We start from the raw sequence: 15,928 nt of genomic DNA on the forward strand, positions 1-15,928 counted from the left end.
TTAATATTTTTTTTTTATGGACCTTTCAACTAAAAAGTTCAAAATGTGACAAGGTTAGATTTAATCACTTATCAATTGTTCATTGGATTAGATTTTCTTATCTCAATCTCATCCGTTGAAAAAAAGCAAATCCCCACTTCGCCCTATGAAATAATTTGATTTTTCACGTATAGCACAACAATTTACCTAGCACCAATTGGTAAATTAGTATCATACAATTTTGAAAAAAAAATTATTTGAAAATTTCATCCACAATTTCATCCACCAATGCCTGTGAACGTTAAATCAATTTGAAATTTCATCCACAATTTTAGCCAAATTGAAAGAAAATAAGTAAGAAAAAAGAATTAAAAAATAATAAATAAATAAAAAGGTGAGTATAAGTGTATTTGTAAGTGGAGGGAGAGTGATAGAATTTTTCTCATATGGGTCGCTACTTTTTTTGTGAGACCCACTGTTTTTTGGGGCTAGATGTAGCCCGATTTTATGCTACCCAAGAAACAAAGTTGCTAGCCCCGGTGGTGGATCTAGCCTCATTTTCTGGCTCATTAGGGATGAAATTTCTTGCTAAAGCTTGAAATGTTGTAGCCTCATGGAGGATAGAGCCCTCATCGGGAATGCTCTTATTCAATCAATTCAATTCGATGTTGGGAACACGGCGTAGCAAGCATTGTAGATTTCATTAGGATTTGATATTTCACCTTTGTAAAGATGGCATTTCTCATTGATGCTCGTTCTTCGATTCATTTTTTTTTTTGGTTTCATCATATTATCAAATGTTTCTTGTCTATTGTTTGAGATGATCTTCATAGAATTCACAAATCAATTGAAGTTATTATGAAACTATTAAAATACCAAAATCAGTACAGTGAAATATCTTCCACACAAACCAGTGCTAATTGTAACACCTCTCCTTTCGTAACTCCCTTTCTGCCCCTAATGAGTGCATAAAAGGCATCTATGGTGGTAATATTTTTGAATTTGTGTTGTAAGAATTGTTTTGGTAAACGAAAATGACAAGCAAAATTTTGCATTTTAAAGGTTTGAGAATATTGTCGGGTAGTTCAAGCTAAAAAGGAAAATTGTGAAAAGTGTGTCGAAAATGAAAGAAACAGGAAATATGCGTTTTGTGAGTGGGGTAGTGGTGACAACAATTGCAAAGGGAGTCGGGTATGAGTCATGGAAAAGGTTATTCGGGTGGTGGTGGTGACGGCAATGATAGTGGATGGTGGCGGAAATGGTGTTCAAGGTAATTATGGCGGCAGCGGCGGTCTTGACGATGGCAGTGGTGGAGGAAACGAAGATGTTCAACAATGATGATATGATGATAATGAGTGGTAATTATGACGACTTTTGTAAGATGGTGATGGTGATAGCGATGATACTAGCGGGTGTGGTGGTTGTGATGATCTTGGTAAGGTTATTAACTTGTGATGACATTACATGATTTGTTTGTTTTTTTTTTGAAAACTCAAACTTTGTTTTGTACATTTTTTGAAACTTAAACTTTCCATGAAATTCTCATATTCCATTTGTACATGTTCTAGTGGCTCATTCACACTATCACTACGGTTATAAATACTTTTATTTTTCGTACACTTATCTTCAATATCTTCAATTAAGACTAACTTTGATAACTGTCATTCATAATTTTTGAACTTAGAAATGTTTTCTAACCAAATAAAAGTTAAGTCTCTAACCAAATAAAAATTAAGTGCCAATAAATTAAGGGAACTATTATTAGTACTCCAAAAATCTCATTATACACTCCTTACAAGTGTATTTTTTTTTTAATTATAGAAAATTTAGAGTGCAAAATAAAATTTTAAAAGTATCAATAACAATTTTCTAAATTAATTGTCATCTATGAAATTTAAATTCAAAATTTATTTTGACAACTTGAATATTAAATTTCAGTAGACCAAGATCATTCAATTAATTATAAAAATATAAGTAGCGGAGTAGCTGTAAAGTTGATGGGTCTCCCACTCCCACAGGATGTATGTAGCAATAAGAAAATGAAAGAAACAATGGCACAAGGAGCATTGCATTAGCATTAGCATGTGACAAAACATCATGTGGGGTGTTGGGATAGGCAGAGGGCTCCACTCTTCTTTGGGCCCCCACCCCCATACAAACACATATCATATTTACACACACACCAACCAGACCAGAGTACATCAGAATAGAATTATCTCCTCTCTTATTTGAACGGTAACGATTAAGTCACATCAACATCTTATATTAGTTTTTTATAAAAAGAGAAAGATAAAATAGAAAATATGAAAAGAGAGAATGAAAGAAAATGAAAAAAAATAGGAAGAGAATCCTAGTCCGTGTCCCCATTGTCCAACTATGAGAGCTACACCCTGTGTCGCACTACCAACACCTCAGCCCCACTCTTCCAACTTAAAAACCATCATCTTTTTTCTTAACCTGCCTTTCGGCCTGGGGATATTAGTCATTTTGGCCTTCAGATGTTTAATTAAGCCCACAATTTTGTTCTGCTTAATTAGTTCGATGAAACATCTTCGGTTTAAATTTCATGAACGTCAGTTTGTAAATAAAACAACATAATATCCCTTAACGTCTTGAGATTAAATTTTATGAACGTTGATCTATTACTATAACAAATATAACATCTCTTACCAATCTTGAATTTAAAAGTTTTCATATTTATTTCTATTGTAAATGAGTTACAATATTATCAATGTTAATTAATGAATCCTTAGACAACAATGTCACGGTCACCCTGATCAATATAATGGTGGTCGTGTCCTATGGCTATGGCTACCATAACTAGAGTCATAGCCATGATGCTTATCGTTTACAAGACCAATTATAGTTGGGTCTCGACGTAGCAAATCACGAATATTATGTTTGTTTCTTAAAATATTCGATCTTAATTAGAGTAAAATATCGCTTTGTAATGAGAAGAATGGTGTTCTAAAATTTTCATATGACGAGTTTGCCCCTGGAGAACAGATTGCGCCAGGACAAAATATTTCAATTCCTTCCATACAGCGAAATTTTCCATTTGGAGTCTCGCGCGCGCACAATTATACGGACACACGCACAGATAGACACATCATACACTGTATCTTTTGCATGACCATCCTCACTCACAACCGCAGAGAGTTTGAGAGAAACAAAATCCTGAGAAAATCGGGGTGTTTGGCTGCTGAGAAAATTTGAATCCGGGTGGGACCGACCGGCCTTTTCAGGATCTCGGGAAGGTTCTGAAAGGTGGGGCCCTCATCCCTCATTCATCGTCTTCCGTTTGTCTGCTACACTCCCAACACCGTTTTATGAACACAACACCCCCGGTTTCGATACAGGTATCGAATTTTGTTCCATTGCCCCCCTTTTTTCGCTCTCCTTTCTTGTCGTTAGGGTTTTCAATTTTGTGGGTTCTTATAAGTTTGCATATTTCCGTATCTCAGCTTTGTAGTTCCGGAAATGTCTGGTCTTTGTTTTGAATTTTGGGGGTTTGGGTTCTAATCCTGTTTGGTTGGTAGGAAAAGAAGAGATTTTTCTGGGAAAATTTTGCACAAGCAAAGCAAATAGAATTAGTTTAAAGGTGTGCTGATAGAACTCTTTTTTCATTTGATATATATGTTTTTATTGAACTCTTTTGAAAGATGCCAACTTTGAATATTGTTAAATTTGTTACTTGTAGCAGTGGTTGGAGAATAGGAATAAGGCGTATGGATCTTACTCTGAAATTCTCTATCCTGCTGTTGCTTCTCGGATTCGGTATGTATTGAACACAATTTATGTCTCTTATGCTTGCTCTTGATTTATTCTTCATCATTTCTTAGTTTTTAGTCTTCAAGTTAGCTCTTTTGGTCTTGGTAATACCGTACAATGTAGTTTTTAAATATATGTTCGGGCACTTTAGGTGGGATTGTTTGGAGATTAACATTATGCAATGTGAACCAATTTGAGTAACAAACGAAATGGCAGACGTGTTGTCTTGAGTAAATCGTTTTTTGGTTACTTTCTTTCTGTTTTCTTTTGGTTCGTTTCGTTGCATTACTTGGGTAGTTATATTGGTCAGGATGCTATTCTTTGGGTTCTCATAACTCATCCACAGCTTCTGTATCAGTGAATGCTTCGCCTTTTACGAATGATTTTGGTCATTGTGAAAGAGTTGTCAAAAAATGGGCCTCTTCTTCACTTGAACAAGAAGTTAAAGAAGACAAACACAGACTGAGGGATTTGCTGTTTTTCCTTCATGTCCCCAGAACAGGAGGACGTACGTATTTCCACTGGTAATTCCACATAAGTCCAACTTTTTAACCTATAGATTGACACCCATAATTTTGACAACTGTATTAATGCGTGGTTTTGGCTATATATCCACTTGCAGTTTCTTGAGAAAGCTGTACTATAGCTCTCTGGAATGTCCTCGATCTTATGATAAGCTTCGATTTGATCCTAGGTAAGATACTGTGTTCTCTTTTCTAACTTCTGTTCTTGACATTTCCAGTTCAGTGAGTTCCAGAATTCAAATAATTTGGTTAACAAAGAACCACTAAACTCAAGGTTTATACCATTTTTATAATTGAGCATTGAACTGTTACAAACGTGTGATAGACTTACAGCTCAGATGTCCTTATGCTAGAGCGGCTAGAATTGTGTTGAGTTAGTTTTACAGGAAGGCTGTTCTTATATGGAAAATAAACTTGGAAAGGGGAAGGGTTTATGATTTATTGTTACAGCATCACTTTTTTTTTTTTTGACTGATAGGCGTAAATTTTCATAGAAACTTACTTCACAAGGGTATCATATTTGCTTTCACTAGGCTTGCATTTTAAAAAGTAATGCCAAGCCTGAAGTCAGCAACTAAGTTGCAGGCCTACAGATCTATAATAGTCTGTTGCCCTTACATTTACCTATTCCTTTCTTTATTTTTCATATATTTGCATTTCTAATAGGTGTTAATTCTGTACCCTTTGCAGAAAGCGACATTGCAGGTTGTTGGTTACTCATGATGACTATAGCATGATGTCCAAACTTCCCAGGGAGAGAACATCAGTAGTGACAATACTTAGGGATCCAGTTGACCGTGTTTTTAGTACGTACGAATTTTCGGTAGAGGTAGCTGCTAGGTTTTTGGTACATCCCAACTTAACTTCTGCAACACAAATGGCAAGACGTATACGTTCAAAGACTAAAGGAGTAAGCACACTGGATATTTGGCCATGGAAATATTTGGTTCCATGGATGAGGGAAGACCTTTTTTCCCGGGTATGTTATTTTGGTTCTGTACTGCTTGGACCTAGTTGACCTTTTTGGTTCCGCAGCTCTCATGCTTGGTATATTTCTGTTAAAGTGCTGTATTTCTCCTTTGCACATTATTTGTGATTGTATTGACTTTTTTGGACAGAGAGATGGTCAAGAGCATAGAGGCTCAGATGATGTTCAGAGCAATGACCCGTACAACATGGAGGAAGTTGTGATGCCATTACACGAGTACATCAATGACCCTATAGCTCAAGAAATTGTTCACAACGGAGAAACATTCCAGGTAATTTATTCTCCTATAGTTTTAGAACATCGTGGAAATCGTTAGTGCTTATTTTTAGTTTTGCTCCATCCATAAGTTGTGAAAATGCTAGAAAGCTTTGCTTAGAGTCTTAGATACTAAATAGTTGCTTATTTTTCTTAATAATGAGATTCCGCACATAAAACCTTTTTGTTGATTTTTCTTCTACTTTGACTGATTTAATGTTTTTATATTATGATCCAATGTCAATATATTGGCTGCGGTACTGAGATATCAGCCAATATTTTGACCTTGGTGGTACCAACACAGAATCTAGTGTATAAGAGATATCCTTCCACTTTGTTGTTGAAACTTCAGCAATCTTTTGGGGTGTTAAAACTTTTTGAATCTCGACTAATTTGAAATGCTTTAGTAGTTTCCTGAAGCAACTACAGGCAGCTGCTTTTTTGTCTCACTTTTCCTAATAGGCTCCTCCTTTGGGGTAGAAACCTATCACAAGTGGACCCCTCAGTGGCTAGAAAATGATGAATTTATGAGATCTCTTTATGTTGAAGCATCATTACACACACATATGTATATAATACTTTAATTTATTATATGGTTGACTTTCTAGTTCAAAAGGTTGCAGGATTGACAAACAACTCCTATCTATCAGAATCACATGAAGTGCGCCATTGTGTACAGAGGTATAAACATCTTGGTGAACATGTCCTGGAAGTTGCAAAAGTAAGGTTTCCATAGTATTTTGTATAAATGTTTTATCACATAATCCATTTTTCCCTATGGTTGTAATCTGTAGCGATTTGTAAATTTTTCAGAAGAGGTTGGATGATATGTTATATGTTGGTCTCACTGAGGAGCACAGAGAATCTGCAACCATGTTTGCAAATGTAGTTGGCGCCCAGGTGATTTCACAGCTAGGAGGATCAAATTCTAGTGAGGAGAGTGCTACTGAAAGCAAACCCGGTCAGTGTGGCATCTACTTAAAATTTCTGTTATTTAACCTTGTTCAGGTGCAGTACTCTAAAAAAAATGGAGTTGTAGCACAAAGTTGAGAATATTTAGTTTGAGTTTGAACTGTATAATGCCTCAAGCTGCGTTTGGGTATTACCAAATTATATGTTGCATATTGCTTGGGGCAGCATGTTGATTTTTGATAATTGCTATATAGGGTTGATTTACACTATAAACCTGGCATTCATCTTATTTCTCTGCTTGTGCTACAGAACAGAGCTACTCAGTTTCAGATTCCAAGTCAGATAATAATGACCTTCGGGTAATTAGAAAAGGCCATCATCAGTATGTGGATTGCTTCATATTGGAAAATGATTTAGCAGCTTTCTTACTGCTGTTTTTTTAATATGACAGAACAGAACCCTAGATGGAAAGGAAAGTGAGATTGCTTCACCTGAAACTGTTGAAGCAGTGAAAGGAAATGTAAGCCATTTTTCAATTTGGCACAATGATAGTTGATCTGGCTTCCACTTTGTTGACTTTGATCCTCTCTACACATTATTAGATGACTGTGGGAGAGCTTATGAAAGCTTATGAAGACTGCATTTCTAGTTTACGAAAGACCCAAGCAAACCGGCGCACCTCTTCTTTGAAGAGAATCTCCCCCGCAAACTTTACTAAGCAGGTAGCATTAAGTTTCTAGTTTCTTCAAAGTAGATGGTACAATAGATGATGTTTTACATCATTCATTAATGTCTGTGCACAGCATCCATTCATCCTTGTACTCAATTCTCTTCTTGGTTAGATGCACCTGTAATCTATAACATATAGAACCTCTGATTTATCAGATATAAATATTGCAAACCGCATGTTGCCTTTTCTGGTGGAACTATCAAAATAAAAATTAAAAAAACCCTTTAGTTTAAAAAACTGCTAAAGTGGAGAGGAAAAAAAACACTTATATAATAAGGATAAATTAGTAAACTGAATAATTAAACACAAACTAAGGAGACTACATTGGATGGCCAATTGGCATGCCCTACGTGCCAAGAGGCAAAATACTCAATGGGCTCTCTCTTCTCCTTTTGGATGTCATTCTGACCGTTAAAAATTTACAGGCACGCCTCCAGGTTCCTGAAATGGTCCTCCAGCAGATAAGGGAACTTAACCACCTTGATGTGGAGCTTTATAAATATGCACAAAATATCTTTGCAAATCAACATAAGCGTAATTTTGGCATCACAGTAAGTTTCTTTTTTACAAGGCTAATAATTCCCTATGTTAAATAAATACATATGCATGTGGCAAGATGTGTTAGACTATTTTATAGTGTCTGCTTTTCTCTTAATTTGATAAATTTACAGTCAACCATGACTTTTTTAGTTTTGTCAGACTCAAAATTGGGCTTGGAAGAGAAAATGTAGTTGTGGTTGAAGAAAATACTTTGCGATGTTGTAGGAAATTGAAACCTTTTATAGGCCTTCATGTTTAGATGTTTTACAGGTGGTATCCAACATTAACTTTTAAACTCTGTTATAATGGGGGTTTGGAACTGAAGTAGTAATTGTTGCCGGAAATTGTTAATGGTGGTTTGGATTAGAATATAGAAAATCCTTCCTGAGGCTGCTTGACCTCAAATCTGTCTTGTGAATTGTATTCAACCAAGCATCATGGTTATTTTCATTATCCAAATCATATCCCTCTGTTTGTTTGTCATGAGGGAGTCACTTGGGTTTATCCCACAATTACAATAACCATTAGACGTTCACTGGGAACCTCTATGTAGTGTCCTTGTTGGGACGTATGTGGTTATTTTCTTTTATGCATATGCGGAGTTCGAGCTTTTATGTATCGCTTTGAAGTGTGGTGATGGCCTTGTTCTTGAACATGTTGCCTACTTGTTTTACATATTCTGTACATAATCATCGAACTGGTCCCGTGCTCTTGCCTTTTTACAAAAACAGGATGTCATTATGATTGGAATGCTTTGGCCACATGGCATGTTCCTGAACATAACTGCTTCATTATTTTGCTTAGCTGTTTACGGAAAACTGAAATTTGTATTTCTGTGTTGTCTGTTAAGGGGAGATGCAGGAAGAAATTTAGCCGTTTTAGCACCCCAAATAATTTGATTGAACAAAGTTAGTTCCATTAACTAATGCATCTAAATTGCAGGGAATTTGGGAGAGGATGCAGAACAGCACATATGGCACGAGCATGAAGGTCCTCTCGTTAGGCGGAACTCTTGTTTTACTCCTTTTGGCCTTCTATGTATTTGTTAACGCCCGAAGAAGAACGTCAAAAGTTAAAATATGAATATATCTTGATAGACTGGAAACATCACACCGGTTTAAAATTATTGAGAAACCTGATGGAAAGAAGGTGTCGCATTTGCTTTAGTTTGCATCCTTTGTGTTTGTTTTATGGGGTTTTGTTAATATAGGTTCAATTTATTACGGTGGAGGGTTTTCATTCTTTGGTCATTTACCTTCCACACCGTTGTTAATTTTCATCCATTGATGTTTTTCGATTCATTCGATCCGACGGTTAAAAATTGAAAATAGTGTGTGGATAGCACCACCCATCTTTTAACAACTGATGGCAGCTAACGTTTAGCATTTTCTTTTTATACTCAAAAGATGGGAGCTTGGCTCCTAAAGGTTGGGGAGGAGTTACTCATCAATTTACTTCGTGTTAGTTTCACAGAATTTTGTGTTTATTATAAATCACTTTGTAAATATCACCTTTTACTAAAAAATTAATTAGAACTAAGTTTGTTAAGTTAATCAATTCGCAAATAGATAAACCGTTCATAATGTTATTAGTTATTACCGTATTTGTTTGTTTTTGTATAATTTGATGACTAAGAAAGTTGTCTCTAAGTTTAAGTTTATCAACATCTCAAGGGTTACATTATTAACAACAGATAATGTCAAAAAGTAAGCAGTGTTGACATATATGTTTGGATGATGGATTTCAAGTCACGGGATTGAAAGTCAAACTATGAAGAAAATATCACAAAATGTCGTATAGGAGGGTTAGAAAATGCATCATATAAGCACTATAAGGCATATGAGGGGGATAAGTTGAAAGAAGTCATTTGCAAATCCCTTTTATACATATGCCCTTGTAATGTTCTATTGTGCATTTCTTACTTCCTTAGTTCCTTACATCCGACGTTTTGTGATCAATTTTTTTTTTTATAATTTGGCTTTAAAGTCCATGACTTGAAAATTTCTCGCTCAAACATAGCCTTATGTCGGAAAATGAGCAGTGTAGCACAAATTAAAACGCTCTGCGCATGCTTACCAAATGAACATTTCTAAACTAATCGTTTAGCTGATACATCAACCAACGATTAGCTAATGTTTGTTGACGATCTCTGGCCGTACATACTACTCCTTTGACGTACCTTTTTCGCTTCGCATATGGCATTTACATTCTCCACAACATCAACCATAAGTTTGATTACATGGCATTCCACTTGAGCGAGAAGCTATGTTCTTTTGAAGCTTTCGTTCATGAGTCCTCCTACTTAATGTTGCATTAACATGCATGAAAATGCTTCTTTAATTAACAGTCCCATGCGTAAGTTATATTATATGTGAACGTCTCTTGACAAATCCAAACGTCTAAAAAAATAGATCTAAACAAAAAATTTTGAGTCACGCGTAATGTGCGTTTAGAGAGACCAGTGTTGTATATATAAGGAAGAACTGAAACTAAAACTTGGCGATTGGTTTTGATGGTTTGAAAATACATAAATCATACTTTAGGCATTCAGGTTTGTGAGTGTTTAGATGGTTGCTTGACCTCAAAGGGAGTTGGCTTGGGGATGAGGATACTCTTCGGATCCTCTTTATGAGGATTCTAGGAATCGTTACATCCTAACTGTTCATCGTACATCGTGCGATCAGTTTTCGTTAAGTACTATTTGTGTTTAATTTTATATTTAAAATTCAAAATAATTTATGACCGTACGATGTACCATGAACAGTTAAGATGTGAAAATCCAATTTGAATCCAGATGGGATCCAAATCCTTGGCTTGGCGACCATCAAGGCTATTTTCATTCTCCAAATATTGTCCTGCCTGTTTGTCCATCACGAGAGCAGTTTGGGTTCGTTGTACAGTAACATTTTAGATATTCATTTTGTACCTATCTTATATGTCCACATGCACTTGTGCAAACATTGTCGGAAAGTTATTTATTTTATTGTTTGTGAATCTTGTTTATCTGATTAGGGTTTTTTAGGTTTTACTCTTTATAAATATACTTTGTAGTTTAGTATGAGAATTAAGTTAGTCACAATATATTTTTGCAGCTTGTGTAGCTATTTTGACAAATTAGTAAGGTAAATTACATAAAACTACCTTAATTATTGGGCCATTCACAATTTTATACCCTATCTTTAAAACATTTCAATGTCATACTTATCTTCGAATTTGTTGAAATGTCATACCTTCCATCAGTTTGTCTGTCAATTCTTCCGTTAAATGTTGATGTGGCTTGAGACATGACCCACTCTCTATTAAAAATTAATTAAATATTAAAAACTAAATATTTAGTTAATTTTTGAATTTTTTACACCCCTTCTTCCCCATCCACCCGTGTCCCCCCAACCTTCCTTCACCGCCAAAACCAGAACCCCACCCGCGCTCTCTTCCTCCATCTCCACCTCCCTCCCATGGCGCTGCTCCCTTTTTCCCTGCCCTTCCTCCTACACACCCATGACCCTCACCAAATTAATCCCTGTAACCAAGCCCTAAATTTCAAATTCTTAGCACTAATCATCCCCCTAGCCTGTTTTGGAGAAAGCTTCGGGCTTTACTCAAGGGTTTGTGGGTTTTGGCTAAGGGGATGGGAGGCAGCTGTGCTTGGGGGGGGGGGGGAAGCGACGACGGAATTGGCCAAAAGAGAATAGAAGAATGCGGAGAGAATTAGCGGAATCGATCACCTGCAAAAAAGAATTCTGGATTTTTTTGTTTCAAAATTTGTTTGTTTCTGGGGAGAGAAGAGAAGAGAAGAGTGGGGAAGTGGGATGAGTGGCCGGGGAGGGTTGGGGGGGGGGGATGTTGGTGCGGGTGGGATCTAGGTTTGTGGTGGTTTTGGTTTTGGGTTGGGGGAACACAGGAGCGGGGAAGAAGTGTGATGGGGATAAGGGATGGTTCTCATATTTGTTTTATAAAATATTAAAATGATTTATTTTTAATTTTTTAACATTTAGTTAATTTTTAATCTAGTTGGAATATGAAGTAAGCCCTGTCTCAAGCCATGTCAGTAAGATTGACAGAAAACCTAACAGATGTCTGATACTGTAACAAATTCGTAAGATGAGGTATGACATTGAAATGTTTTAAAGATGAGGTATGAAATTGTGATTGGCCCAATAGTTGAGATAGTTTTGTGTAATTTACCCTATTCTCTTTCAGTTCCATTAACAATGCATTATTCATGATTTTATATTCCGTTTGTTTGTCGTCGCACACTTTGATGTTCAATTGACAATTTCTTTCTAGGGTTGGTCTCGCTTGCCCCATTGATTATTGCCCTTGTTTTGAGATATAAATACACTTATTTTTTTGGGTAAATTACAAAAAATTACCTCAACTATAAGTCGAATGACACTTTCATACTTCATCTTTTTAAAATGACAATATAATACCTCAACTTATGAATTTGTGACAATGTCAGACCTCTATCAGTTTTTCTGTTAATTTCTCTGTTAAGTGCTGACGTGGCTAGAGACGGGGGCCCACTCACTAATCAAACTAGATTAAAAAATAATTAAATATATTTTTAAAAATTAAATATTATAAAATTAAAAAAATTAAGAATAAAAAAAATTAACATGGCCTAGGGGTGCGGACCTCCCCTTTCCTCCACCCGTACCAACCTTCTTCTTCTCTTCGACAAACCCCAAACTCTTCCCCGTCCCCCCAACCTTCCCCAACCCACCCCCATCCCCCACATCTTCCCTTCCCCTACCTCTTCCCATCCCTTTCGAACCCAAACCCTAACCCTAATTCATCATTTTCAAACAGAAAACCCTAACCTGCCCTACCCGTCCCCCCAACCTTCCTTCACCACCTTCTATCTCTCTCTCTCCTCTCTCTCCCTGGGCTACCTGTAACTTTTCCCCTATCCCTATCCCTACAACCTACAACTCTTCATGCACGCTGCTCGTTTTGAACTGCGACGATCGGAAAATCTTCGACGCGTTCGATAACGCCGAGTTGCCAATGAGTGAGTCGAACATCATCGGATTCTGGTCCCAAACGAGTGTGTACCACCCAGCCATGGACATCGTCGAATTCTGATGTGGCGGGTAACGAGCAAGTGCTTCCTCTCGAGCTCGACGAGGACGACGATGGGTTTTTGGTGGCGGAGAATCCGAGATTCGGAATTCCCAACGGCATGAGGCATAGTAGCTTCGTGAGGGAGGATAGGGAGTTCGTGGCATTGGGGAGAAAAAGTGTCGACCTTTCGTCAATTTCTGGGCCACCGAAGAGAGAGAGATGAGAGATGAGAGAGATGATGGTGGATGAAGGTTGGGGGGGGACAGGTGGGAAGGGTTTCTAGGTTTTGGGGATGCTGCTGTCTAGAGAGAGAGAGAGAGAGAAGAGAGAAAGGTGAGAGAGGAGAAAGGCGTGAGAAAGAGGAGAGAGAGAGAGATAGAGGGTGGATCCCACAATTTATATAAAAAAATAATTTTATTTTTAATTTTATAATATTTAATTATTAAAATATATATTTAATTATTTTTTAATCTAGTTGGACTAAGTAGTGGAGCCCATCTTAAGACACGTCAACACTTAACAGAAAAACTAACGGACGTCTGACATTGACATAAATTCGTAAGTTGAGGTATGACATTGTCATTTTAAAAAGATAAGGTATGAAAGTGTCGTGACACCAATAATTGAGGTAGTTTTTTGTACTTTACCCTCTTTTTTTTTTTATACATAATTGAAATGGAATGATGATTAAGTTCTTGGCACGATTTCCTTATCTTTTTCACACAAATAGTGTTTGAATATGATTGGTAAGCTATTACGATGTTACAAGGAAGAAAGTGGATCGCCAAACTAATTAGTCATTTGAAATTTGAGGTTCCATCTTCCCATTAGGATGTTACATTTGAATGTAATTTACAAAAGGATTATGACTAGTAAAAGTAAGTTCACCATTTGGATCTAAGTTGGCTTTTTCCTCGCACTAAGGACAGGTATAAAGAATGAGTTATTGGTACTCTTTCAATATACGATATATTTTACCATTCATTAATTACAGATGAATTATTTTCGTTGTACAGTTCTGTTACCATAGGAGAGCATTCCCACCGTTGGGTTTGGCTCGGGGGACAGGCTTCAAAACAAGGGCCCGAGGGCCGGTGGGAGGGCTCTAACGTGGGCTAGCCCGATGGAAGGGGGAGGCCCGAGCTCCGGGCCCGTGGGGGATTGCCAGCCGCGAGAGCCTGAGGTGGGCGTGAAGTCAGGCTGACGCCAGGGTGGCGTCAGCGCAATATTTAATTTTTTTTGTGTCAGGCGCATGCACCCCACCCACGCGTGGGGGCGCATCGCTAACACAAAAATCAGAAAAAAAAAGAATCTGTCAGTTACCGTTGGGAAGCCACGTGGCTTCCCACGGTGCGTTAGATCTTAACGGTCACTTAATTTGGACCGTTCGATCTCAACGGTAAAAAAAAAATATTAAGTCAGATTTAATATCCACCGTTCGATCTCAGATCAACGGTGGATATTAAAATGCTTTATAAATTAAAAAATAAATGAAAAAATAGTTTTAAAAATCTGAAAAGTTACCGTTGTGACACGTGGCACAATCTGGAGTGTTGGAATTCAATTTTTTTTATATCCAACGGCAGAGATTAATTAATATTATAAAAATTTAAAAAAAATTGTAAAAAATTCAAAAAAATATCTGAAAAAAATTGTTTTTACTTTTCTATAAATACATTCTCATTATCATCTACCTTACACAACAATTTCATATTTTCTCAACTACTTTCAATCACATTCATTTCTTTGTCTCAAAGTTTGAATCCATTTTTTTTCAACAAAATGACCACTGGTGCAGGTACGAATTGGTCGCTTATTGAAGATGTTGCGTTGTGTACTAGCTGGGTTGAAGTTACTCATAATCTTATCAGAAATCCATCACCAATAATTGGTTAATAATCTTATCAGAAATCCATCACCAATAATTGTATTATTTTGTATTATTTAATAATACTTCGGATAATGACACGTGGCGCAACGAGAACAATTAAAAATCTTATCCGATATTACAATTAAAATCATTTTGTATTATTTTATAAATAAAAAAAATACTAATATTTTATTACCTATTGCCAGGGCTATTGAAGTGTAACGGTGGAAATGCAAATTCTATTGCCAGGGCTATTTACTATTTATTAAAGGCAGTTACTATTCATTAGGTGGATTGAATAGTGCATTGTCAGGGAAAGGGCTAATGCTAGAGTTGCTCTAAAGCAATATCGTACTTTCAATCCCTGTGTCAAACCGTACATCAAGGCAGAGATGATGGACCCCAAAAAGTACACCCGCGAGAGTTAACTTGAATTAGGATAATTCAAGGAAAAAGGATTTTGAATTTTGGTGGCCAAACATTGACCAAAATAATAAATAAAATAAGACCCCAATCGTCGGTGATGAACTATTAAGGCTTATGCAGTGTGAGTGGAGTACTGATGGTACCGGTAATGCTCTGTTGGTATTTAAAAATGAAGGCCCACACGTGACTTTTGCCACCAAACTCATTTGAATCCCTATCACACAATTCACAACCACCGACGCTTATCCAGGTTTAATATATATATATATTTTTATCAAAAGATCAATTTTATTATATTAGATAATAGATTATTATCGACGAAATTCGAATTCATACCATTTTGTAAGTGCTTAACATCTTTCTACCATTGTAGTAAAAGATTATTTGCCAGGTTAAATATATTAGGGTTAATATAATCTTAACGATGACCCAAAAATATATATTTTTCGTTAAAAGTGAACAATACCTGAAGTGTTTCGTTAAAACTTCAAAAAAAAAGAAAACCAATTAAAAGAGATTGAAAACTTTGTTTAATCAAAAGGACAAAAATATGTTCTACGTGAATAATATCAGAAGTGACTTTTTAAAGTAAAAATGTCTTTTTCCGTTAAAAGCTGAACATTGCCCGGAGTGTTTTGTTAAAATTTCCTAATCTTAACAATCAATTATTCTATTTTCTAAAAATAAAATATAATCTTTTCCAATTTTTTTATTTTGAATTTAAAATGTTTTATGATTGGTATTTAGTAATTTTAATTTTTTAAGCAGCATCAAAATTTTGATAAAAAGAAAAATTTGTTGCCGAAGTCCATAACCTGGTTATGTAGCATGAAGGTGTTATGGTCGGACAAAGCAGAGAGAAGATA

The 15,928-nt window shown here is 36.3% G+C and overlaps 1 protein-coding gene across 6 annotated transcripts; it reads left to right on the forward strand.

Annotated features, from left to right (window-relative positions):
- Positions 1–3,074: 3,074 nt before the first annotated feature.
- On the forward strand, positions 3,075–8,924 carry LOC137742685 (protein-tyrosine sulfotransferase-like). 6 transcript variants are annotated; one of them, XM_068482613.1, is made up of 14 exons: positions 3,075–3,338; positions 3,519–3,580; positions 3,680–3,756; positions 4,097–4,274; positions 4,373–4,444; positions 4,965–5,253; positions 5,393–5,533; positions 6,134–6,238; positions 6,331–6,478; positions 6,739–6,788; positions 6,881–6,949; positions 7,032–7,151; positions 7,585–7,710; positions 8,642–8,924. In XM_068482613.1, exons 3-14 carry the CDS (start codon positions 3,708–3,710, stop codon positions 8,780–8,782), a joined length of 1,488 nt encoding a protein of 495 aa, XP_068338714.1. In that variant the 5' UTR covers positions 3,075–3,338; positions 3,519–3,580; positions 3,680–3,707; the 3' UTR covers positions 8,783–8,924. The 6 variants fall into 6 exon arrangements, with proteins under 6 accessions (XP_068338714.1, XP_068338718.1, XP_068338716.1 ...); XM_068482617.1 differs by having other exon boundaries at positions 4,109–4,274; XM_068482615.1 differs by lacking the exon at positions 3,519–3,580.
- Positions 8,925–15,928: the final 7,004 nt, after the last annotated feature.

The sequence above is a fragment of the Pyrus communis genome, chromosome 8 (assembly GCF_963583255.1).
Source record: "Pyrus communis chromosome 8, drPyrComm1.1, whole genome shotgun sequence".
In the NCBI taxonomy this organism is placed as follows: Eukaryota; Viridiplantae; Streptophyta; class Magnoliopsida; order Rosales; family Rosaceae; genus Pyrus; species Pyrus communis.

Coding starts and splice junctions, on each gene's coding strand:
- LOC137742685 (XM_068482613.1), top strand. CDS start 3,708: ATGGATCTTACTCTGAAATTCTCTATCCTGCTGTTGCTTCTCGGATTC. Junction 5,254..5,392: donor GGGAAGACCTTTTTTCCCGG/GTATGTTATTTT, acceptor TTTTTTGGACAG/AGAGATGGTCAAGAGCATAG. Junction 6,950..7,031: donor TTGAAGCAGTGAAAGGAAAT/GTAAGCCATTTT, acceptor ACACATTATTAG/ATGACTGTGGGAGAGCTTAT.